Genomic DNA, 21678 nt, shown 5'->3' with positions numbered 1-21678 from the left:
AATTTTCTCGCTCATCAGAAAACGCATCCGCCCAGCGCCCGACAAACCTCTCAGGACGGAAATCACCCCCTGTCCCTAGAACCGAATCGGAAAAGCCGAACACAAAGCCGGAAGGAAACCAGAGCCTAAAGGGGTGAGGGTAGATCCTACACGCAGAAGGGCCTTTACCATGCGAGCAGTTCCGTTCGAGAGCGCGCGCGCGCGCCTTTGGTGTAACATGATCATGATCTCAGGGTTGTAGCAGAGCGCGCGGTGGATCGCGAAGGGTGTTCGATTCGTTTTGTGACTGTTCGATGTGTTTGGTTTTATTTTAGAATTTCAAGGTACACGAGATACGTTTCGCTACTCTCTTCAAGTCTACCAGCATGGTGCATGTGTACTCTTTGCCAAATCGCGTATACTCGTCCAATCGATGCCTCATATGGTCCAACTTGGCGAAGGCGGACTTCAGCTAATGGGTCGAAATGAAAAAAAAAAACACAATCATTTGTACATTTTACGGGTCTCTAAACTCACCTCCAGCATGTTTGGATATACGAGAAACGCCTCGTTGTGAACCGTTTTGTAATGCCTGCGGAACTGTTCATTACTGGTGAAACATAACTGTTGGGGGGTAAAACAGGGACCCGTTAAAGCTGTATGCATATTCAAATGCAGCGCACTCTTCAAATGCTTACTCCACAGCACATCATTTCCTTTTCCGGTCGTGTACTACCATCATCCAGCGGTGTTGCGTCGAACTTTTGCAACAGTATCTTCACCTTCGAGCGTATCTCGCGCAAGTAACTTTTAAACACCAGCTTGTAAAGATCTTTGTGCAGCACAATTCGGTCATACTCTTTCAAGAACGTTTTCACGTCATTTTGGAAGCGATCGAGCTGAAACGATATCTCATTTTCAATAATCCGAGCACACAGGTTCTATCTGCATCGTTTGCCTCAGCTTTACATACATTTTTGTATTTATTGCTGTAGTTGTAGATATTGGTATGAATATACACCGTCGTTGGAACACCCATGAGCTAAGCAGAGTATCGATTCGAAGGACACACCTTAACTTCCCAAACCACCAGCAGGAACTGAGCTCCTGTCCAGGGGGAGCGAGCAAAACCGGCAGCTTCATCTATACTTTCTTTCGCCCAAAGACCACCAATACCTCTGCACGCGGAAAAGAGCTGCGCAAATCCTTTGTAACGTCACGAGTTTATTTATTCTATGCACTAAAAATAAGAACGACACCCGAGTTCTTTGCCGTTGTTTTACCCATGAGCAGGAACAAAAGCAAATCCCATTCTACCACTTTGGGCCACGCTCCAACGTGGCGTACAAGTTGTTGGCTATCTTTTTCAAGTTCATCAGCAAAACGGCAGTGAATTCGGTACCGTAGAATGTGTACTCCTGCACACGGCGATGGAAGAACTGCAGCTTACCATGCCCTGACCGGAGCTGCACGACAAATTTGGGATAAAAAATGAAAATGTTTTCCATTCAATAAATCAACTCAAATTGGCGATCAATAATTGCAGTACCTCCACTATGCTGGGATGAATCAGTCGCGCAAAGTTATGAAACTCAAAGTAGTGCCGTTTTAGTTCCTCGCAGTCATCAAACAAAACCTGGCAAAGCAAGTAGATCAATTTCCATCATTAATCACTATTGTGCCACATCGATCAAAGATAAACACGTTTTACTAGCACACTTACGCCACAGCAATACTTCTCCATGTACAGCTGCCCTTTGGTACCGCTGGATTGAATGTGCTGGGATTTTTGTAACAACTCCACCACGCATTCGTACAGTTGCTTCAGATGGCGCCGAAAGCTTCGGTGGTATGCCAACGAGTGTTGCACTATTTGATCGTACGTTTCCAGAAAATGTTCCACATCGGTGGAAAATTTGTCTAACTGCAGGAATAAAAATAAATTGGTAACGCTGTATAGCAAGAAATATCTTGGGTAAGTTCCTGCGCGTACTTACGTTGCGATACTTGCAGCTAAAGTCCAGCGTACGTTTGCGAACACAGGTCGGAGCTGAAACCATGGTGTAACACCGTCAAGGACTATCGAACCGTTCGATTAGGAAGTGAGATTGAAAGTGATTTCCTCATGGCCATTTCCGGGAAAGTTGACTAGCAGAGGGTGAACAGTCAGTTATTCAACATTAGCTATTTAAAGAATTCCTACTATCGTTCTAGCTGGCTATATAGTTCTAGTGCGCTTCAGTTCGTAGTAAGTAGTCATCATGTATCGGCAGCCAAACAAATAAAAAAGAAAGGCTCAACGTTTGTTTCAGGGGTAACATTTATTTTATCCATTTTGGCGTTAAGCACATGACAAGTTAATGATCTAAACTGATCGTCATCCTGTTGGCAGAATGGCGGGAATTAGTACTGATGGCCTGGGTTAGTGTAGATTTGTATTTTACTGTTGCTTAAGAGCTAGTTGAGTGTTTGTGTGTTGAAAGGTGTTTGAAGAGTCCCTTTAAACCCTCCATCGATCACTCATCTTATCCCAGATGTCCCGCCAGCACGGAATTGCTCTTTCGCAGTAGTCGCTTCAGGGAGAAGATCAGATCGTTGTTCATCGCTTTGCCTAGCTCGATGTACGTCTTGACTTCGGCCGAGTACGCACGAATCTCGTCAAGCTGTCGCGAAAAAAGCAAATAAGAAAACGTAAAGAAGTAAGCAATCGGCACGGAAAAAATAAAAACATAAAACGTTCGTATTACCTCTGGCAAGGAAATAGCCTTGTCTGACTCGCTGTGAACTTCCTGATAGTGCTCTTCGAATTCTTCCGTATTAATTGCCTCCGCATCCTTAATTTTCAGGGAATAGAAAAAAACGGAAATTAGACAAACATTTCTACCGATCCTCCAGCATTCTTGCACTGGTGTCTCACCTCTCCGCCGCAGCACACAATGTGCTTGTACAGGAAATCCTCCTTGACCATCGTGTGCAGGATGTACCGTTGGAGCAACGTTACCAGCCGCTCGCGCAGCTCGTTCACCGCACACAGGAAGACGCTTTTGTGCTTGTCCTTATTCTCCACCAGATCGTCGTACATTAACAGGAACTTGTTCGTTTCCGCCAAGAATAGTTTCAACTATTTGAGCAAGCGAAAGCAAATGTATTTTATCGTAAATCTCTCCTTCTATACTGTATACTTCCGTCACTGGATGAATGCTTACCCGTTCGAAAGTTGAAATTTGAGGCTCTTGCTCTGGTTCCGATTCAACATCGGATGGTGGTGCTGCCTCCTCGGATGCAGCCTTTAGCTCTTCGGGCGCATCTTGCGGTTCCACTTCCGTTGCCGGTGCTGCTCCATTTTTGTTTTCTTCTGCCATAATCTTTCTTTTTTGGGATTAAAATCACTCAATCAACTGTACACGAAATGCGTTTCGAAGCTTCTCCTTTATGGCAGTGTTGCTTCCTCTTGCTAGGACTGGGCACCTCCGCTGGTGAATGTTTAGCACTAAATGATGCTTACCAACAGTTCAGTACACCTCATAAGCTTAGTGCGGCACAGTAGTCTTGTGTGTACCTACGGGCGTGTGTGTATTCGAGCTGCTCGTGCTTTACGAGACGTGACGAGTATTGCAGCTGCGCCGTGCACGAGCCTTCTTCGCCATCCTAGCCATCATTATTCATCATCATCGCGAGGCGTGGCGTGCTTCACGAGCTTCACGAATCTTGTCGCAGCGCACGATGCACAGCAAACGGCCGGGCAATGCGGTAACATTCCTGCAAAGGACATACCGATCGTGTGGACGGTACGTTGAAGGCATGCAGCACTGAAGGCTGCACGCACTGGCCCAGCCGTTCGGATTTTCCGCCAAAACCGGCGCTAACCTATGAACGGGAGGACCTTGCACGCTGGGATATCATCTAAAGGCAGCCATTTTCACCGGTCAGACTTACGTTGATTTAATTGTATATAAAAGCAGCGAAATTACCAAACCATTCATTTTCACTTGTCGTTTTGAGATTGTGTGCTCTTAGTAGGAAAACAGTACTGTCTAACTTTGGCGCCAACGACCTTTCGGGCTGGTTGCCTGGGCTCAGTTTTGGCTACGTTCCCAAGTTCAGCTTCTAACAATAAAATCTAGACAACAGGGTTGCAAACGAAGGAAAAATAAACACTCGGCATCAGAAGAGGGGAGGAAGGAATACAGCTTTCGTGTGCGATCCTTGATCCTCACATCAGTAGCAGCAGCAGTAGCAGCACGAACATACAGTTCAGTAGCGTAGTCACTTTCCCTCGGTACATCGACAATCATCGCTCGGCACGTGTTTCGTGGTGTGCATACTAACGCAAGTTTCAAACAGTAAGCATGAAGGCGGACAAACCAGACACAACCCCCTGGGATCAGGTAAGCATAGAACAAGAGTGTTTGAACATCTCGGTTCCGTGACGCGGGACGCTTTTAATCGGAATGTTTCGTTCTCGTGTTCGACGGATCAGTTGGAGCAGCTGGTAAAGGAAACGCGCAACTTCCTCGCCGAGTACGACGACATTGTGCTGCACAAAGAGCTCTACCGTACGCTGTTCATGTATCACCTGACTTATTTACGGGATGAGGTGATACAGTTGATGAAAAAATTTACCACATTACCGAAAGACGTTGCCGAGGAGAAGGAAATTGACTGCTGTGGGGTACGCTATGGGAAGGGATATGATTTTTGAGAAAAGAGCGAACCGATAGCTAAAAATGTCGCTTGTTCCTATTTTAGGTAATGTACCATGATAAAGATGCCTTCAAACAACACTACGAGGCAGCTCACAATAAGAAAGTTCTCCAGTCTGCTTCCATGTGTGAGGTAAAACTACTACTCACACACACGCACTTATTGTTCGATAGGTGTTGCATATATTCTATACTTTGCTTGTTGTCCTTTCTTTCAATAGCTGAAAATGTCTCTGACAAAAATTTCATTCTTCGAGCGACACCTGCAAGACTACATACTGGGAGGATCCGTTTCGAGCTGTGAGCTTTTGCTGAACTTGCGACGAATATTGAGACGGTTGGATCATACGTTAGAGTTTTAACTATTTTATTATACGTGTATTGTACATCCTATCGAGCACAGATTTTTAATTGAATAAACTATGAATATCCTCTTATGCAGTGGGGTTTTCTTTAATGTATCCAGAACACTAATACCGTATAATAGAGATGATTCTGCGCAACAGTTTCGTTAAATAAAAGCACAAACCATTATTGGACGCAATACCCGATGCGATCCATTCATCCAGCTGTCCGCGAAAAACAACCATCCGCAACATAGCCGCTTTCATCTGTACGTTACATAAAGCCACATTGCACATTAAACAGTCTCATTAATATCAACCCACGCGCAAACTTCGCTTTCTTCGCGGCTTCTACTTACCTCACACCTGGTGGCAGGCAAGAGGTACGTCTTGTCGTGTACCGCGTAGTAGTGCAGTCTCAGTGCAGCCAGTGTACGGAACTGATCGTCACAGCAAACCAACGGAAACTTCTCCTTGTAGCACTTCACGCGTATCGTATAGTCTGGGATTTCTGCCGGTTCGTCGTCCTTTCGCCGTTTGCTCTTCTTTGCCGGTTCGGGCATCGGAAAACCATACGGATCGGTAGCGACGATTGCTGGCTTCGGTTCACACCACTCGATTATGGCAAAGTTCATCAAAATATCAATAATACGAAAGCGAATCTCTTGTAGGTAGTAGTAATAGAAGGTACGGTAGATGTCCTTGTGCAGTACGATGCGATCGAAATCGTCGTGAAATTGTTTCACAGTTGCAATCATTTTTTGGAGCTACACGAGATGGAAAGATACACGCTTGCAGGATAAATTATGTCCACAGAAAGAGCTTACAGTCTACAGTCCCCACCTTATCCCATTCGATTGCTTCCTGGGCCGTCTCGAAGTACGGTCTTATGGAGAGATACTTAAGCGTCAACATCCTTGAAAACACTGAGTGGTGACTGAGCCGGAAGCTTTCTCAATAGCCCGGCTCGGTAGAACAGAACACAACCAAATGACGTAGACAAATCTATTTTTATTTCTTTTCATGGCAGCATTGCAATGTTCTGCTGAGTACTTTCACTGGTAAAACACACAACCACAGATGACATGTAGCGTAGAAAGAGTTCGTATTTGTGTGTTAGATATAAGAGTTCAAAATTAGTATACTAAACACTCATATGATCACACATCCAGGACGGCATTATCCGAACCCTTCGTGGAAGTAGCTTAGCTTACAGCCATGCTTGCTGTACTCCTTGCACTTTAGACGAATTTCCTTAGTCAGTTCCTTTGGTCCGCAGCTAAAAACGGACACCGATTTTCTGCAAACGAAAACGACATTCGATTACTGTGATTTGCCGAAATTTATGCGACGCCAAACCATACTTGGGATAGAGTGTGACCAGATCGATAAATACATCGTTCCAGTTCGGGCGTCCCCGGTGCATGCGCGATTTGATCGAAGGCATGTCGCCAAAACATTCCGCCAGCAGATGTTCGTCGTAGTTTTGCGTCCAGTACAGCTTCACCCAGAAGCGGTCCGGTTTGTTTTGGCTCCAGAACTAAAATTGGTGGTTTGTGTTAAAGGAAACAATAAACTCCAAGAAATCTCGCTCACCTTCTCCTGCAAACGTGCGATCTCGTCTGAAAACCACAGAAACGTTTCCAAATTACGTGCAATCCAAACCAGATGCACCCTGGCCGGTTGATCGACATTGGAGCTTCTGAAAAACATAAATAACAATAAAATATTTCTTTTAACATCTACTGCCATTTAACACTACTACTTACAACAGCAATCGCATGATTGTTACAAAAGGTGTAATGCCAACACCAGCACCGACAAATAAAATTCTCTTGCAATCGAGCATATTGCTCATGACGGACGGGTACGGTCCATCCAACAAGAACTCAATCCTTCGGTACGGATCAACACCACCAAGATTGCGCTTGCACTGTTCCCTCTGCACGATCCGATCATATAGCTCCTCCGTCCAGTCTCCTCGCACCTTGATCGTGAGCGTAATATCATTACGTCCCTCAATGGGAAGCTTAAAAAGGATAGCGATCATTAATATAGCTCTTGGAACACTTTTTCCCTAACACTTACCTCCGTTATCGTAAATGGATGCCATTCGAGGGTGGAAATTGCTGGACACTGCAGCAGTATGTACTGGCCGGGAAGAATTTTGACCATTTCCTTGCAACAAAACTGTAACCGAAGGTGTATTGCATGTCCTGCCATTGCGTACGTCTGCACCGTTGTAACACGGTAGCGCTCCGAATGAGATGTAAGGTAGCGAAAGGAGATATCGGCCAGATAGATCGCTAAGCCCACCAACGGCCAAATCCATGCACGTTTTGCACCGGCCGAAAATTGAGGCGGTTCCTCGCACAGTACCAGCAAGTCTTCGTTGCTGTGCAGCGTTACATTATCGACCAGATCACACATGATCTTATGCTTGTCGACATTCGTTTGATGCTTGATGATGTTACTGAAATATGGTTGTAATCGATCAATAGCGTCGTTTAGTGTATTTTACTTCCTCCATGTACTAACCTTAGCGGATGGTAGAACATCATCCCGTAAAATACGAGAAACAGATGGTGTGAGGTGAAGAAACTGTTGTAGAAACGATCGCGCATCGATCGACGAGCTAGGTACGCCATTGCCGCCAGCGTAAGCAGCATGATGCAGCCCGAAAACCCGGTCGGTGTAGCAAACAGCAACCGAAGGACGTTCTAAACGATCAACACGGGAAAATCAATAAATAAATCATTCTCACTGGTAAAATTGTCTACCGCAACGGGTGAGGAAACTTACGTCATCTGGTCCATTTGCCCAATTTATTTCCCGATAGCGTTCGTCGTAATTGTCAATAAAGTTGACGATGTTCACAAAATGTGCCACACTATGTACAACTAATCATAATATGTTGAAAGTAGAATATAGAAGCGTGTACCAAAATCAATACAATACTGTTTAACTTACTCGCAACGATCAGCAAACTACATCCCAATATCAGATGCAGAACCTTAGTCTTCTGGAGATAGTGTACCAATAGTCGGGTAGAGCATCGGCCAAACAGCTTGTGCAGAAGCAAATTAAATGTCTTGCACGTGGGCAGTGTTATTAGGGCCATAGTCACGTTAAGTACCGGAGCGGTTCCACGCGAAACACATAGCCCGTTCTGAGGAGTTCAAAAATATATTTTGTTACAGTTGAGTATCGTCGTATTGTACACATCGCAACTGACCCCAAGTATTCGGCTGAGATAGTAGTACTCCACATCGTGATGGTAGTTGCTGAATGCCTTACAGAAAACGACAAAATTGAACCCTGTCCATAGAAGCTACCGTCGAATTGTTGAATAAAAAAAGGTCGCACAAGTTTATGGAATTATTGTATAGCTGAAAACAAAACTTACCGCTATGATGTATTTGAACATAAAGTTCCTGGATGAGTGATATATTTTGTTCACACGCTCCATCGTAAATCATTGCTGGTGAGCTGTGCTGACTCCTCCATTCAACTAGCAACCAGCACCATTCCCAGATGTTACCCGTGTCCCCCAGTCCACTCCGGACACAATTATTACACTGTCGATTAGCTATGTTACGACGATTGTTTATACACGTTGTCGAACCCAATCAGACGTTATGTGGACGTCCAGCGCGATCGGTCACTGTTTGGGTACCAAAAATAGAACATCAAATGCACGCTTCCTCCCCACACATCTTGCACATCTGTTTCCCGCTTGATGAAAGCACTGCACTCACCATGGTTGAATTGTAGGCGAAAAAAAGGAAAACAAACTCCAAAAAGCCTCGATGGCTTGGATATTCTTGGCTATTACCCGGCCAGCAATATTAGGCACACTTATCTTGCTAACGGTTATCGGTCAAATACCTTTCGGGTGGATTATGCTTATCGGCTTATATAGGCTACAATTTTCCATATCGTATTTGATACACATCGCATGTATGTTTCCGAAAAAAAACCTGCAACAATTATAAGCACACACAATAGTCTTAACCTTCACTCTTTGTATCGGCGTTATGATCGGCCTAACGGGGCAATTAAAACGCACCACTAGAAGCACGTCTGTCCCGGGTGTCGGTATCCAATCGCGACTTTCCACGACAATGGTTCCCTTTCTACTGCGTGTTTCTGTTTTTGTGGTGGTCTGCATGATCTCGTCGACTCGCCGACTCGCAACGATCGTACGATTTTCGTTTTCACCAGACGCCTGCCCGGACCTTCCCGTAAAACGCGTTCCATTACCGGCCCAACGCCATCGTGAGTTCGAAGGGTACAATCCATCACACTACCCGATAGAGCATTTTGCTTGCGTCTGCAAGACAAAGTCGGGAGCCAACATAAACCTTCCTTTTACGCACATTTTGCACACCACGAAGATTTGCTCTCCCTCCTACACACTTTTACCGAACGTTAAGCCACAGTTATCGCAGGTCAATGTCGTACTGGGTAGTTTGTGAAAAAAATGAATGTTGAATTAATGAAAAAAAAAATTATGAAAAAAAATAGAATGTTTAGATGTTTTTTCGTAAAGTCGTAATCTGACTTACATGTCTTTAGTACAAGTTATTCTTCCACGAGTTTTCGTGGTTTAAAAAAATATAAAGCTGAATGAAAAAAATCTTAAAACAGTTGAGTGTTTCTGAAATCATCAAGAATTCAATTGATAACGTGTCCAGCAAGCCCAGATGAACATGTTAATACCGGTTGGCCAATGGTAGACATCATGGCATACCTTTTGATTATTATAATTAAAAATAAATGTACAAATTGTTAGGTTCTTGCCTATAAGGAGCTATTTTGAATTTTCCATAATTTGTTCTGTTGATTTGAAATAATAGTTGATCAATATCTACACATTTGCTTGCAACAACCCTCAAAGGATACATATTTGATTTAAGAACTCTTTTAAGGCCGGGCTACATTGATCGTACTCCGTAGTGTAATTTTGATTTTCACTAGCGCATCTGGCGGCGGCTGGTGGAAGCTTTTTTGGTCATCGAGGGAATGGTCGTGCCGGATCTCAAAATTAATTAGTTTTTTCATCGTTTTTTGATGCGAAAACGGCTGAAATACATGCAGAATATGTTTATCTATCAATTACAAAGCTTTTCCAGTCCAGTTAAAGTAAAAAACATGGAAAAATAACATATTTTCTGGAGCGGCTCCAAACTGTTTGGCAAAATGCTTCGGTCAGCCGCCGCCAGATGCGCTAGTGAATATAAAAATTACACTTGCGAGTACGATCAATGTAGCCCGGCCTTTATGTAATCTTTATTCCTCAAATTACTCATTGCTCAAATATTGTCTCTGATATGCTTGTAATTAAGTATTCGGGCAATCTTTTATCTTCGTAGTATTGTTTATTATTCCTTTTCTTGATGCTTCCCGTTCCAGTTGGATGTTCTCCTTTAACACCAAACCTCATCAAACGCCATACTGATATCTGGATGGCATTGATTACACAAAAACCATGGACAACATTCCTCATGTATCAAACGGAACTAGCTATCCAGGGCATCAAATTCAAGGATCACGGCCAACACAAACGAAATGAATTTATGCACTAAAGATCAAACTTAACCCAAGGATAGGAAAATTGGATGTACATACAAAAAACCCCAAAAGCTTCAAAAGTTCACTGGTTTGCTCATTCAATAGATCGCTTTTTAATCATGCCCAAATGGCTATTTGGTGCTCGTGCTCGTGCTTTATAGGTGATTTGGTGACGTTTAACGAAAAATCGTTCCGATGTCGTACTTTTTAGGTGATTAAGAGATGAAGCGATACTTGGTGCAACCATTAAGCTTTCCCAAGTGCCACAAATCCACTAAACGACCACTAAACGGCTTCTAAACGCCTCAAATTCTCTACCTAAACGGAATATAGAAAGACTTCGTTTAGCAGACGGCAAACGACTCATGCATTCTAAAAATAGCAAAAAAGCTGGTGGCGCCCATCTGTTTGTGGGATACCCAACCTGTGGAGCTTCCTCGCTTGGAGGAGAGCTTTCTCATTTCCTCTGTACTGTTGTATGGTTTCGCATTGAAGTTATGCATCGCTAGAACTAGAACGGCGATACGATTGTTTAAATACTAAACTCCAATGGACACCACCAGTACTGAAGCAAGTGAGATTTGAGTAATGGTCGTTGGTGTTGATACCCATGTATCTGACCACACGACCATTCATATAGATTTTTGCTCAGAAAGTTAGAAGGCTATATAGGTCATAATAAAATGCAACTTGTCGAAACACATTGCAAGAAAAGGATAGCAATATAATGATGAGTTGTAATACGCCATCTATTGATCAAACCAATGAAGCTGTGAAGCTTTCATTTTTTTCCTATGGATATTCAATTTTCCAGTCGTTTAAGCTTAATCTGTGGCGCTTGGGTTTTAACAAGCTATAGGTACACTTTGGAACTTTGCGGCTGATTAGCCTGGTGTGTATGATTCGTGATGAAACTCGATGGCTTTTTAAAAAGGTGTACCGAACTTGGTGGAACTTCGTAGCTTTTTAGTACACCCAAGTGCCACAAATCCACTAAACGACCACTAAACGGCTTCTAAACGACTCAAGTTCTCTACCTAAACGGAATATAGAAAGACTTCGTTTAGCAGACGGCAAACGACTCATTCATTCTAAAAATAGCAAAAAAGCTGGTGGCGCTCTCTGTTGGTGGGATACCCCAACCAGTTGAGCTTCATCGCTTGGAGGAGAGCTTTCTCATTTCCTCTGTACTGTTGTATGGTTTCGCATTGAAGTTATGCATCGCTAGAACTAGAACGGCGATACGATTGTTTAATTACTAAACTCCAACGGAAACCACCAGTACTGAAGCAAGTGAGAATTGAGTTATGGTCGTTGGTGTTGATACCCACGTATCCGACCACACGACCATTCACATAGATTTTTGCTCAGAAAGTTATAAGGCTATATAGGTCATGATAAGATGAAACTTGTCGAAACACATTGCAAGAACAGGATAGCAATATAATGATGAGTTGTAATACGCCATCTATTTATCAAACCAATGAAGCTGTGGAGCTTTCATTTTTTTCCTATGGATATTCAATTTTCCAGTCGTTTAAGCTTAATCTGTGGCGCTTGGGCAATGTATCGGTACAAGGTTGCTCTTGGCAAACCGTCAAAGACTACCACCGTCAATCATCTGGAAGTTGCTGCACTAGTTAGATTTGTTAAATGAAGAAGAAACATGGAGTTAAGTAATTATGTTTTTTTTAGTTAAATATATGAAATCAGGTGAAACTCAAGAGCATTCAGGGTTTTAAAATAATAATAAAATAATGCACATAATAAAAACACTTGAGACACAAAAAAACCCGGCACCCTGGCATAAGGAAGTTGCTTAAGCGCTATTTAGAAGGACCACCTGGAACTTTGATACTGTTTAACTACTCCAAAAGGAGAATTCAAGTAGTGATCTTTAGTGTAAGCAATAGTAGCTTAAGCAATTTTGGCTATTTGGGTGGTTACCTAAGCGCCACAAATTAAGCATAAATGACTGGAAAATCAAACATCAGTTCAGAGGGAATGAGAAAGCTCTCAAAGCAAAGAAAGCTCCGCTGTATGGTTATCCCACCAACAGGTGGAGCCACCAGCTTTTTAGCTATTTTTAGAATGCATGAGTTAAGCAATACGGCCGAAGCCGTTCTTTCTGAAAAAAAAAGAATGCATGAGTCGTTTGCCGTCTGCTAAACGAAGTCTTTTTTATTCCGTTTAGGTTGAGAGCTTGAGTCGTTTAGAACCCGTTTAGTGGTCGTTTATTGGAGTTGTGGCACTTGGGATTTTGCACGTAGGGTGTGATTTTAGCCATTTTTTTATAGGATTCTGACATAATATAACAATTACAGGCGGTCCCCGAGATACACGGTTAATGGGGACCAAAAACGGCCGCAAAATACCGCGTATCTCGAATTTCCGCGTAAGTCGAATCTCGTGATTTCCCGCCAAAATATCACTAATTTTCGTGCAAATTTGCAAGTAGGGGGTTGTTTGAGCCACCAAATTAATTATTTGATATGTTTCTACTGAATTGAACAGTTTTAAACCTTTTCAAATGGTATTTCACATTCGATCAATACGGAAATTATTTGGTATTTCACAATGGATGTGTTTAATCAGTACAATTTGCTCAAAGAACTGTCAAATTTGGAAAACCGCGTATCTCCGAATCCGCGTTTAAGAGGTACCGTGTATCTCCGGGACCGCCTGTACAGCAGTGGTACTAATTAGGCATTTGATCTGTCAAATAAGAAAACCGCGTAATTCCGAATTCGCGTAAGGCGAGAACCGCGTATCTCGTGAACAGACTGTTATATCGGCAAAACAGATTCAAAATTCAAACGACATCAACGAGAGCACCGCCTAAGTTGCTTATTGACCTTTTGCGTATGTGTTTTGTGTGTAGGAATACGCGCGCAAATAGTTGACAGTTCATTTACGAGTTCAAATCATTTGTTTATGTTATTCCTGTTGTATCGCTACACCAAACCTTTATATTGTGGTCGTCTTTATTTATTGCAACAAAATGGTAAGAAAAGCTGGATATATTCCGATTTACAATGAATCACGTTCGTTTATTTACTCCAATAATAGCATATGTCTTCTTCTTCTTCTTTATCATCTTATTACAGAACTATTTAGCAACTAACTTATTGATCGAATCTCTAACGCTCAATCTGGCGTCCTACAAACCGGGTCTCAAAAACATCGACACTTTTACCATGAACCAGATAGAAAAGCTGATGAAAAAACTGGAACTATTCTTAGCCACTAGCAATCTTGTTCAATGCGAAGAAGATGAATTGCAAAGGGATAAGATTATGATGAGTTTTTATCAGCAACCGGATACTGTACGTTGCCGGCATTGTAATGAAAGCTTCTCCGAAAATGTAGCATCAACGCAGCACATCCAAAACAATGAAGGAAACGAGCAAAAACCCAAACTCAAAGCAATTTCCGTGAACAATCCGGTAGCGGAGCAGAAAACCGAACTCATAGAAATCCCTGTGAACGATCCTGAAAAGAGACTGAAAACCGAAATCGTAGAAATCTCCCTGAACGTTCCTCAGACGAAACCAATAGGCAATGATCCCAAAGACAATCTTGCAAATGATCGCAAAAAAATACAGATCGTTAACCATATCAATGCTAACACTGAGATTAGTGCTAAAAAGGGATGCGGGATTTGCGACGCCGACCTTAGAACAATTGAACCACAAATCGAAACCATTTGAAATTATAGTGTTAGTAGAAGAATTCTTTCACTTTTACAGTTTTTATGCCAACTTTATCGTACTCGAAATTGAAGTGATTAGCCCATTTTATTTGGAGTCTTCTGTAAAAACTCTTTTGAAGAGTGATTTCGAGTCGCCTCATTACTCTAAAGTACCATCCCAATTTAAACGGTTGAAGCAGTATTTGCTAAAACAATGACACAAATCCTAGACACCAATTTGCTTACAATAGGCCATTTGTCGTACAGGATCCATTCGAGCTTTCTCACAACGTAGCAAAAGGAATTTCCCCTGAAATGGCCGGACGAATAATACGTTTATTTGAAATGAGCGAACGAAAAATAAAATATCATGTATTCGGGATGGAATATTTCTTACCCAAGGAAAGCATATGGTAATGATTTGAATCATAGGCAAATATCTTGCTTTTATTTAATATTATCTTTTCATTTACAAACCTTAACTTAGATTTCTCTTAAGAGAAGCTTCGCTGTTAACATTCTCAGTTCAGCACATTCGACTGATAAGGCCATGCTTCTAAAGATTCTCTATGTACTTGCTTAGTTTTACATCGCTGCATGCACCCGAACTCTGATGGGCTGCATCTAAGCCTGTCTCAAAATTCACTGCATTCCTCAAGCTGTCCAATAATTTGGACTTTTTATTAATTTTTGATATATGTCTCATATGTTATACATAAAGGAAAGAATTCAGTAAATTAAATCACCATTCGTATATTCATAAAGTTTATACAGTTTATTTCCTAAAAATAAAACAATTATTTCTAATGAAATCTCCAATACTTGGTACGGCAAGATGTGTATCAAAATGTATTTCTCATATTTTTTAAATAATGTAAGTGTGAACATTGATGTGTCAGAAATAGATGAACGTTTAAAAAAACTTAATATAGATGTATTACTGGTATTCAGTGTAGCTCGTACCCAAAGGAAAATCAACCATGTCATATTACTTCAAGAGATTTATCTTACGTCAGCCCAGCATGCGTCCCCTCTGGATCCAGCCATCGTGCCCATCGCAATCAGCTTTATTGGAATCGCTTTGCGAAGCAGAACCGGAAGCAGAACCAGTACAGAAAGAGGTCTCAGTGAGCAGGAATATTACCTTAAGCCTTACGGAGGCGGGAAAGTAAAGTGCTTACTTGGTTTAATGATGCAGCCCATACGGTCGGATGAGAAGCTCAACGCCATGGACAATCGGTAAATTAAGGACTGCGTGGTTTTGTGAGTTCATACGTGGAAAAGCGGCTGAAGGAAGTGAAGGACCTTGTATTAGTTTTGACAATTTTTGTTTCGAGTTGCAGGAGGTCTGTACGAAAAAAAAAATATATAACTGATATAGACTTCTCAAGCGTTTGCTAGCTGTTGCGGAAAGCTGCATCATCATCAAAACTTTGATAAATTCCCCTCAAAACACCGAACATAACTACTACTCAATATTTACCTTCCTGAACCGAAACAAAACAACATTGCGCATTGTGGAGAAGCACATGTTGTACGTTTATTTGTGAACAATATAAGTATGCAGCAACGGCACAAACATGAATTCCCCTTCATTTTCCATTTCCACTGCAGCCAATTTGCACATTAAAGTACTGGTGGGGAAAGATTGCAGCACGATTGTATCCAAATCGGCCATGTTAGCCGAATAAATATTTGCCTCAGTCGAGAGGTAAGGTTCTGTAAAGGCAATCATTTGCTTGGAGAACGTGTACCCTTGCACGATGACGGTTCCTTCTGTTTTTGTGGCCGTTTCGTACCTGATCACTTCACCCAAGTTGGTCATACACCATTGGTCGCGAAATTTTTTTCGTAGAATGAAGCCCTGCCGTACGGTCGCTACGGTGTCAGCACCAACCATACGCACTGTTTGCTCATCTGCCGGGCTACTTTCGTACTTGGCAAAATGCACCTGTTGCAGTTCCAGCACACGATGAACCGCTTGCACTAGGTTACACCTCCCGGAACGCATCAACTTTTTCAGGTCGAGCAGGAATGCTTGAAAAACAGAAGCCGATATAGTATTTAACGCATCGAATCTGCAAACATCGTCATGAATGTGCAGCAAATTATGCACGTTGCTGTCTAATAGTACTGGGCTGTACACGTTTCCATAAGCTGCCACAAACCTATGCAATAAATCATCAGCCATTGCCCATTTTTCGCGATGGTACGAGGTGGACAGGAAAGTAACCGCCAAGAACAACAACATAAAGTGTTGGTACGCTGCCTCGTTAAGTCTGCCCTTTAGAACCACGAAACCAGCAACCAACAGAAACATTCTGTACTCTGAAGCTTTCCACAGTGGAACGTACCGAAGGTCGCGCAGTTTATGCTGAAAGTCTGAAGGAAGCTTCAACAGTCGCAAGTGCGCCGACACTTCACGTTGTTGCTGTGGTGTTAACTTGCACTGTACGCCAGGAAACCCTTCCATCCACAAGTGCATTAATTTCGCCTCAACACCCTTATAGATGAGTTGCACATCTTCGGCCGCAATCAAATCGCGTATGATGTCACAGCGATCCATTGTAGTAAGGGGCGTAGGATTGATCACATGGGTCGGATATTTATCTTCACAAAAATCTTTATGATTTCGTGACTGGCGCTCTGCATCATATCGGAAAAATATTCGCTGTTGTTCCATTTCCCCTTCGATTGTGCACTTCATACAGGCACTATAGGCATTGCGCGATTCAACACCTGTAAGAAAATTTATCAAAAAATTGTTATTAATTACACTGCAAATAGATCATATATTATAAGGCGTGATCTTTACCAGCACGCTAACCAGCACCTACCTGAAATAAATGCACGCGCTGGAACATCTGCTATAATCGAACGCGGGCACACCCAGTAAGCGCGAGCTCCTATGATCACTTTTGTCCTATGCAGCTTGTTCATGTCGTCCACAAACGGCCGTAAAAACTCTTCGACGAATACCGGTTGTGATTCGCCACAGAACATCGCAACTGTCATCACCGGAGTATTCGGCTCGTTATGAATCTTCATGAGGATCGGCCAAAATTGACTCCGACTATTTTTACGCAGTGGCAGGCCGTCCACAAAAAAGTCCAACTCAAATCCTTCCTGAATTGGCTGAACATTGCTATAGTAAAAACGATGAATAGGATAAGCGCATGACCAAGTGTACGGTGGTTAATGAATACCACATTCTTACCGAAAATATGATAGCAGGCATTTTTCAATACCCTGGTACCACAGCTGCCCACCTGCGATTGACGTTAGCACTATTTCCGGTGCTGTAGGCGCTGGTGTACTCAAGAACGCCCGTGCATCATGGGGCACTTGGAAATTATGCTGTCGCAAATGATCCAGCAAAGAGTTCAAACTGCGATGAGTTAGCCCACTTTGCAAAGCCCACATCTTCAACCCATCCTCGAACGAAAGGTCCCCGTACGGAGCATCTGACGTTGCCTCTTCGACATACATCTCATCCGAGTCACTTTCCTCTCCGCTGTTTTGGCATACCGATCGTAGCGCATCAATCCCTTCCATGGGCACCGGATCGGCTTCGTTCTCGAGTGGCACAACATCATCCGCTCGGTCAGCTAAATATGGTCGCAGGAGCCCTTTTAAAACACTGATCGTTTTGTCCACTCGTCCGTTCATGAGACTATCTTACCAACTTACCAACTATCCGTGGGTGCGGTTGCCAAGCAAAGCGGAGTTCCCTCTCCATTTCCCCCAAACGCCGCTTATAGGCCCGGGAAGCTGCGTGGTACACCGTGACACAAGGCGTGTCTTGGTTGGAAGCCATTTTCACGTTTCTCGAAACACTTGCGATGGACGGAAGAACACTTGTTGAAGAGCAGTTTGCTTTTGTTTATGCTTTCTATCGTTACCACAACTGCGCTTCAGCTTAGGCCACACACGAGAAAGATATGGCCGGCACGCGCGCCAACATGTCAACAACTTTCATAGCCCGCTTAGGGAGCGGTCTAGCAGCAATCTAACACAACATCGAACATGAAAAATGTATGGGATTGGAAATGTTCGGTTTGTTGGTTATCAAATCGAACATGTCAAATCCCATCTATTTTTCATGTTCGATGTCGTGTTCGATTGGTGCCAGAGCGCAGCCTTAGTCGCCGGGTAGGAAATACTACAGGGGACCGGCAGATCGCACAACAATGTAGCAGGACGGAAGGAAAAGGAGCGAGAGACAATGAGTGTTTTGTCGCTTTGCAATGTGGTATATGTCAGCCATTTACGCGTTGCTAACCACATCAATCAGAGCACTGTCTAAGTTCCCAAGATGACATTTGTGAATGTGTGTGCAGCAATACGCGCGTACAGTTCGTTGAACGAGTTCGAATCTTTTGTTTATGTTATTTCTGTCCTATTGCTTCACCAGACCTTTTACCTGTTGTGCGCGTTTTTTTCTTGACCACATTTTACTGGAACAAAATGGTAAGAAGAACCGAGAAAATATTTCTTATTTAAAGCTACACTAACATGAATCACATTTATCTTCTAGTCGAAGGACTATTTAGCAACTAATTTATTAATCGAAACACTGACGCTCAATCTGGCGTCCTACGAGCCGGGTCTCAAAACCATCGACACATTTACCCTGGACCAGATAGAGAAGCTGATGAAAAAACTCGAACAATTCCTGGCCACATGCAAGCTCGTTCCTTTCGAAGAAGATGAATCGCACAGGGATAAGATTATGATGTGTTTTTATCAACAACCGGATGCAGTACGTTGCCGGCATTGTAGTGAAAGTTTTACTGAATATGTAGCTGCCAAACAGCATGTCCAGATACACGATCATGGAAAGGAACAGAATCCCGAACACAAAGCAATGCCGGAGGACGAACCGAGTATAGCTCCTGCGAGTAATTGCGAAACCGTACAGATCGAGAACCGGCCCAATGGTAACTCTGCGACAAATGGGGAAAAGCTACAGAAACAAAGAGAACTTGTGCCCAGTTTGGACGTTCTAAAAAAGAGGTGCTTGACGAAACAGAATTTTAAGTATAGCAAAAGTTTGAAGAAATTTCTGAAGAAAAATATCGATATGGTTATTGATATGGCGCTGGCGGAGGGCGATGAGGTTAAAAGCGCTTCGGAGAATAAAATGATGGTAGAACATTTGGTAGAATGCCTAAAACCCCATTACCCAGCAGTCAAATGCTATCTGTTTGGTTCTCGCGTCGTCGGCACCGGTTGTGCTACGAGTGATCTGGACATTTTCGTCGATCTGCAAGAAGTGTACCATGGACGAAACGATAAGCCCGGCGTGGAAAGTATAACGGATTCGATCGAAAAGGTAGAGAAAATCCTAAGAAATACAAAGCAGTGGACTATCGACGACATCATTCTGAATTGCCGCGTGCCATTGCTAAGAGTTATTAGCCACGAGTTCGGCATCCAATGTGATTTAACGTTCAGCAATGGATTGGCGCACCGGAACTCGTTGTTGCTAGAATATATGTTTAATTTACAACCAACGAGTAAGTAAAATTGCATCGAGCTTTTTTTTATATTTCAAACAATTGTACTATCATGTTTTCAATTGCAGGTCGTATGTTGGTGTGCTATTTGAAGCAATGGAGCCGAGAAAGATCCCTGAATGGGTACACTATCTCGCTGATGGTAATCTTTCTCTTTCAACTGATGGAGTGCTTACCATCCGTGGCTTCACTGCAGCTAGATCCCAAAAATGACCTCATCATTGATGGTAAAATATGTTGGTCTTGTGCGTATCTGCATTCGTCAATCGGTAACTCGAGCTTGTTTTTTACAGGTTGGAATGCAGGATTTGCGACGCCTACTTTGGAGGAACTGAACATAAAACTGGAACTGTCCGAGATGAAGGATCTAGCAGACAAATTCTTCCAATTATACAGTTTTCGTAGTTTTTATACCAGCTGGTTCACGCTGGAAACTCAAATCATTAGCCCTTTTCATGGACCGTCTTGGGGTTGTCCGCTGTTGAAGAAACATTTCGGCTCACCGAATTACTCTAAAGTACCGGCCACAATGGAACGGCTCAAGCGCTACCTTTTAGAACATAAAAATGACACGAGCTCCAAATACCAATTTGCTTACGATAGACTATTGGTCGTGCAGGATCCGTTCGAGCTGTGCCACAATGTAGCGAAAGCCATGCCGGTAGAAGTGGCCATACGGATAGTACACTCCTTTGAACTGAGCGCGAAGCTGCTCTATGCAGAAAGTAACAAACAACTCAAACATTAAGCTCTCTAACGTTGAATAAAGCCACCAATTTCGTTTTATTTAATGTCTATAGCGGGGGATACTAATGCGGGTAACGATGCAATCTTACACATTCGAAAATCCTGTCTTCGTTTTTCGGTTCAGGAAGCGGTACAGATATGAAATGCGCTTCTCCATATCGCGCCATTTCGTTGGCCTGGCGATCGGGTAGATCGTCCGGCTAAGCATTTTTCGCTTTCGCAGCAGGACCTGATACTCGTTGCCGGACACACCGCGGAGCCAAGCCGGCACAGAGTACAGCACACGGGTAGGATGGAGCCGATCGTCGCCAAGAATATCGATATAATCGTTCTGGCCGAACAGTGCACGTTTCTCGCACCAAGCGTTCTTAGGTCTGAAAACAATATCATTCAAACAATCAGCGGGTTCTTTATGGGTAGAATAATCGCTCGAGTCATGAGGAGGAAAAACTTACTTGTAATCGGGCATTGGCAGCTTCTGTCCGTTGTCTAGATGGGGTAGAAGACCCCGTTGCAGTATTTTGTCCTCATAACCGTACCGCCGAATGAGCGGTCCACGGGCCACTTTGTCGGCATGATAGCGATACCGGATAGCGGTAACTTGCGGTTTCCAGAAGCATTTTGCCAGCGATGTGAGTATGCTACCAGCAAAGGCCATTTTGTTGCTGAAGGAAAGGAATGAAAACCTTTTTCCAATTAATAACTTCAAACAAACATCTGGTTTTTATCAAACTTTGTTACAAAACCACCAACCAATTCACGATGTTTTTGGTCTGAGAAAAAGAACAACAAAGTGCCTGTCAACGATTTTCAGCGAAATTCGACACATCAAACAAGGTGGATACACTCAAGGTAGGACTTTTTAATTTCTTTCTAAAAAATGTATTGTTTGCAGCATTTTAATAACAGATTTAAACGTTGTCCTTTGTACAAGTTCACCAGAAGATTATTTCTATACATTCACGTGCTGCTATTAATCGTTAAATCTAAATTATTAATATTTTGAACAGTGGTTGATTCAGCACACCGTACCGGCACTTTGACATCTTTCCAGCCGTCACCTTGGCCAATGCACACAGGGCTGACAACATAGGAAACGGGGAGGAAAAAATGCGCGTTTC

The 21678-nt window shown here is 42.9% G+C and overlaps 10 protein-coding genes across 17 annotated transcripts; 3 read left to right on the top strand and 7 right to left on the bottom strand.

Moving 5' to 3' along the window:
* Positions 1–171: 171 nt before the first annotated feature.
* Positions 172–1124, bottom strand: LOC121590499. The gene is made up of 4 exons (XM_041910241.1): positions 953–1124; positions 678–878; positions 517–603; positions 172–451 (listed from the first exon to the last, which is right to left on the bottom strand). The coding sequence occupies exons 1-4, from the start codon at positions 1016–1018 to the stop codon at positions 311–313; spliced, it is 495 nt and encodes a 164-aa protein (XP_041766175.1). The 5' UTR covers positions 1019–1124; the 3' UTR covers positions 172–310.
* A 59-nt stretch (positions 1125–1183) lies between these two features.
* LOC121590498 lies at positions 1184–2096 on the bottom strand. The gene is made up of 4 exons (XM_041910240.1): positions 1977–2096; positions 1703–1903; positions 1529–1615; positions 1184–1445 (listed from the first exon to the last, which is right to left on the bottom strand). Exons 1-4 carry the CDS (start codon positions 2037–2039, stop codon positions 1293–1295), a joined length of 504 nt encoding a protein of 167 aa, XP_041766174.1. The 5' UTR covers positions 2040–2096; the 3' UTR covers positions 1184–1292.
* A 185-nt stretch (positions 2097–2281) lies between these two features.
* On the bottom strand, positions 2282–3500 carry LOC121590038. Its single transcript, XM_041909381.1, has 4 exons — positions 3186–3500; positions 2897–3100; positions 2727–2813; positions 2282–2642 (listed from the first exon to the last, which is right to left on the bottom strand). Exons 1-4 carry the CDS (start codon positions 3339–3341, stop codon positions 2505–2507), a joined length of 585 nt encoding a protein of 194 aa, XP_041765315.1. The 5' UTR covers positions 3342–3500; the 3' UTR covers positions 2282–2504.
* A 195-nt stretch (positions 3501–3695) lies between these two features.
* Positions 3696–5119, top strand: LOC121590039. The gene is made up of 4 exons (XM_041909382.1): positions 3696–4367; positions 4460–4651; positions 4729–4815; positions 4904–5119. The coding sequence occupies exons 1-4, from the start codon at positions 4329–4331 to the stop codon at positions 5042–5044; spliced, it is 459 nt and encodes a 152-aa protein (XP_041765316.1). The 5' UTR covers positions 3696–4328; the 3' UTR covers positions 5045–5119.
* Positions 5032–5949, bottom strand: LOC121590037. The gene is made up of 3 exons (XM_041909380.1): positions 5870–5949; positions 5386–5793; positions 5032–5293 (listed from the first exon to the last, which is right to left on the bottom strand). Exons 1-3 carry the CDS (start codon positions 5939–5941, stop codon positions 5153–5155), a joined length of 621 nt encoding a protein of 206 aa, XP_041765314.1. The 5' UTR covers positions 5942–5949; the 3' UTR covers positions 5032–5152.
* A 68-nt stretch (positions 5950–6017) lies between these two features.
* LOC121590036 (NADPH oxidase 4-like) lies at positions 6018–9321 on the bottom strand. 3 transcript variants are annotated; one of them, XM_041909376.1, is made up of 11 exons: positions 8785–9321; positions 8433–8690; positions 8262–8357; positions 7997–8195; positions 7829–7926; positions 7565–7746; positions 7115–7499; positions 6796–7055; positions 6623–6728; positions 6391–6566; positions 6018–6326 (listed from the first exon to the last, which is right to left on the bottom strand). In XM_041909376.1, exons 2-11 carry the CDS (start codon positions 8493–8495, stop codon positions 6206–6208), a joined length of 1686 nt encoding a protein of 561 aa, XP_041765310.1. In that variant the 5' UTR covers positions 8496–8690; positions 8785–9321; the 3' UTR covers positions 6018–6205. The 3 variants fall into 3 exon arrangements, with proteins under 3 accessions (XP_041765310.1, XP_041765311.1, XP_041765312.1); XM_041909377.1 differs by having other exon boundaries at positions 8433–9006; positions 9096–9321; XM_041909378.1 differs by lacking the exon at positions 8262–8357 and having other exon boundaries at positions 8433–9321.
* Positions 9322–13426: 4105 nt separating this feature from the next.
* Positions 13427–15103, top strand: LOC121590992. Its single transcript, XM_041911242.1, has 2 exons — positions 13427–13604; positions 13708–15103. Exons 1-2 carry the CDS (start codon positions 13602–13604, stop codon positions 14308–14310), a joined length of 606 nt encoding a protein of 201 aa, XP_041767176.1. The 5' UTR covers positions 13427–13601; the 3' UTR covers positions 14311–15103.
* A 7-nt stretch (positions 15104–15110) lies between these two features.
* LOC121590990 lies at positions 15111–18236 on the bottom strand. 5 transcript variants are annotated; one of them, XR_006004503.1, is made up of 5 exons: positions 17982–18236; positions 17509–17920; positions 17129–17436; positions 15473–17030; positions 15111–15370 (listed from the first exon to the last, which is right to left on the bottom strand). XR_006004503.1 is itself a non-coding variant. In XM_041911238.1 (4 exons), exons 1-4 carry the CDS (start codon positions 18106–18108, stop codon positions 15832–15834), a joined length of 2046 nt encoding a protein of 681 aa, XP_041767172.1. In that variant the 5' UTR covers positions 18109–18236; the 3' UTR covers positions 15111–15831. The 5 variants fall into 5 exon arrangements, 2 of the variants coding, with proteins under 2 accessions (XP_041767172.1, XP_041767174.1); XR_006004502.1 differs by having other exon boundaries at positions 15111–15639; positions 15775–17030; XR_006004504.1 differs by having other exon boundaries at positions 15111–15578; positions 15775–17030.
* Positions 18237–18362: 126 nt separating this feature from the next.
* On the top strand, positions 18363–20592 carry LOC121590991 (terminal uridylyltransferase Tailor-like). The gene is made up of 4 exons (XM_041911241.1): positions 18363–18761; positions 18829–19810; positions 19879–20037; positions 20104–20592. Exons 1-4 carry the CDS (start codon positions 18759–18761, stop codon positions 20556–20558), a joined length of 1599 nt encoding a protein of 532 aa, XP_041767175.1. The 5' UTR covers positions 18363–18758; the 3' UTR covers positions 20559–20592.
* On the bottom strand, positions 20570–21676 carry LOC121590993 (39S ribosomal protein L51, mitochondrial). 2 transcript variants are annotated; one of them, XM_041911243.1, is made up of 3 exons: positions 21590–21676; positions 21013–21222; positions 20570–20931 (listed from the first exon to the last, which is right to left on the bottom strand). In XM_041911243.1, the coding sequence occupies exons 1-3, from the start codon at positions 21646–21648 to the stop codon at positions 20643–20645; spliced, it is 558 nt and encodes a 185-aa protein (XP_041767177.1). In that variant the 5' UTR covers positions 21649–21676; the 3' UTR covers positions 20570–20642. The 2 variants fall into 2 exon arrangements, with proteins under 2 accessions (XP_041767177.1, XP_041767178.1); XM_041911244.1 differs by lacking the exon at positions 21590–21676 and adding an exon at positions 21311–21418.
* Positions 21677–21678: the final 2 nt, after the last annotated feature.

The sequence above is a fragment of the Anopheles merus genome, chromosome 2R (assembly GCF_017562075.2).
Source record: "Anopheles merus strain MAF chromosome 2R, AmerM5.1, whole genome shotgun sequence".
Lineage (NCBI taxonomy): Eukaryota > Metazoa > Arthropoda > Insecta > Diptera > Culicidae > Anopheles > Anopheles merus.
Note: the sequence above shows the minus strand (reverse complement) of the source record. Positions and strands in the feature narration are given on the sequence as shown.

Excerpts from the sequence above, each read along its gene's own strand:
- LOC121590499 (XM_041910241.1), bottom strand. The coding sequence starts at position 1,018 with ATGGGTGTTCCAACGACGGTGTATATTCATACCAATATCTACAACTAC. Across the intron at positions 604-677 it reads AGGAAATGATGTGCTGTGGA|TTATGTTTCACCAGTAATGA; the intron begins GTAAGCATTTGA and ends ACCCCCCAACAG. Across the intron at positions 452-516 it reads TATATCCAAACATGCTGGAG|CTGAAGTCCGCCTTCGCCAA; the intron begins GTGAGTTTAGAG and ends TCGACCCATTAG.
- LOC121590498 (XM_041910240.1), bottom strand. The coding sequence starts at position 2,039 with ATGGTTTCAGCTCCGACCTGTGTTCGCAAACGTACGCTGGACTTTAGC. Across the intron at positions 1,616-1,702 it reads TGGAGAAGTATTGCTGTGGC|GTTTTGTTTGATGACTGCGA; the intron begins GTAAGTGTGCTA and ends TTGCTTTGCCAG. Across the intron at positions 1,446-1,528 it reads TTCATCCCAGCATAGTGGAG|CTCCGGTCAGGGCATGGTAA; the intron begins GTACTGCAATTA and ends TTTGTCGTGCAG.
- LOC121590038 (XM_041909381.1), bottom strand. The coding sequence starts at position 3,341 with ATGGCAGAAGAAAACAAAAATGGAGCAGCACCGGCAACGGAAGTGGAA. Across the intron at positions 2,814-2,896 it reads TTGTGTGCTGCGGCGGAGAG|GATGCGGAGGCAATTAATAC; the intron begins GTGAGACACCAG and ends CTGAAAATTAAG. Across the intron at positions 2,643-2,726 it reads AGGCTATTTCCTTGCCAGAG|CTTGACGAGATTCGTGCGTA; the intron begins GTAATACGAACG and ends TTTTCGCGACAG.
- LOC121590039 (XM_041909382.1), top strand. The coding sequence starts at position 4,329 with ATGAAGGCGGACAAACCAGACACAACCCCCTGGGATCAG. Across the intron at positions 4,652-4,728 it reads AGGAAATTGACTGCTGTGGG|GTAATGTACCATGATAAAGA; the intron begins GTACGCTATGGG and ends TTCCTATTTTAG. Across the intron at positions 4,816-4,903 it reads AGTCTGCTTCCATGTGTGAG|CTGAAAATGTCTCTGACAAA; the intron begins GTAAAACTACTA and ends TTCTTTCAATAG.
- LOC121590037 (XM_041909380.1), bottom strand. The coding sequence starts at position 5,941 with ATGTTGACGCTTAAGTATCTCTCCATAAGACCGTACTTCGAGACGGCC. Across the intron at positions 5,794-5,869 it reads AAGCAATCGAATGGGATAAG|CTCCAAAAAATGATTGCAAC; the intron begins GTGGGGACTGTA and ends CATCTCGTGTAG. Across the intron at positions 5,294-5,385 it reads TGCCTGCCACCAGGTGTGAG|ATGAAAGCGGCTATGTTGCG; the intron begins GTAAGTAGAAGC and ends TGTAACGTACAG.
- LOC121590036 (XM_041909376.1), bottom strand. The coding sequence starts at position 8,495 with ATGGAGCGTGTGAACAAAATATATCACTCATCCAGGAACTTTATGTTC. Across the intron at positions 8,358-8,432 it reads TGTTCAAATACATCATAGCG|CTTCTATGGACAGGGTTCAA; the intron begins GTAAGTTTTGTT and ends ATTCGACGGTAG. Across the intron at positions 7,927-7,996 it reads TAGTTTGCTGATCGTTGCGA|TTGTACATAGTGTGGCACAT; the intron begins GTAAGTTAAACA and ends TATTATGATTAG.
- LOC121590990 (XM_041911238.1), bottom strand. The coding sequence starts at position 18,108 with ATGGCTTCCAACCAAGACACGCCTTGTGTCACGGTGTACCACGCAGCT. Across the intron at positions 17,437-17,508 it reads TGCCTGCTATCATATTTTCG|CAATGTTCAGCCAATTCAGG; the intron begins GTAAGAATGTGG and ends TTTTTACTATAG. Across the intron at positions 17,031-17,128 it reads AGCGCGTGCATTTATTTCAG|GTGTTGAATCGCGCAATGCC; the intron begins GTAGGTGCTGGT and ends ATTTTCTTACAG.
- LOC121590991 (XM_041911241.1), top strand. Across the intron at positions 19,811-19,878 it reads GTTTAATTTACAACCAACGA|GTCGTATGTTGGTGTGCTAT; the intron begins GTAAGTAAAATT and ends TTTCAATTGCAG. Across the intron at positions 20,038-20,103 it reads AAATGACCTCATCATTGATG|GTTGGAATGCAGGATTTGCG; the intron begins GTAAAATATGTT and ends TGTTTTTTACAG.
- LOC121590993 (XM_041911243.1), bottom strand. The coding sequence starts at position 21,648 with ATGTTGTCAGCCCTGTGTGCATTGGCCAAGGTGACGGCTGGAAAGATG. Across the intron at positions 21,223-21,589 it reads GGAAAGATGTCAAAGTGCCG|CAACAAAATGGCCTTTGCTG; the intron begins GTACGGTGTGCT and ends CCTTTCCTTCAG. Across the intron at positions 20,932-21,012 it reads CTGCCAATGCCCGATTACAA|ACCTAAGAACGCTTGGTGCG; the intron begins GTAAGTTTTTCC and ends TATTGTTTTCAG.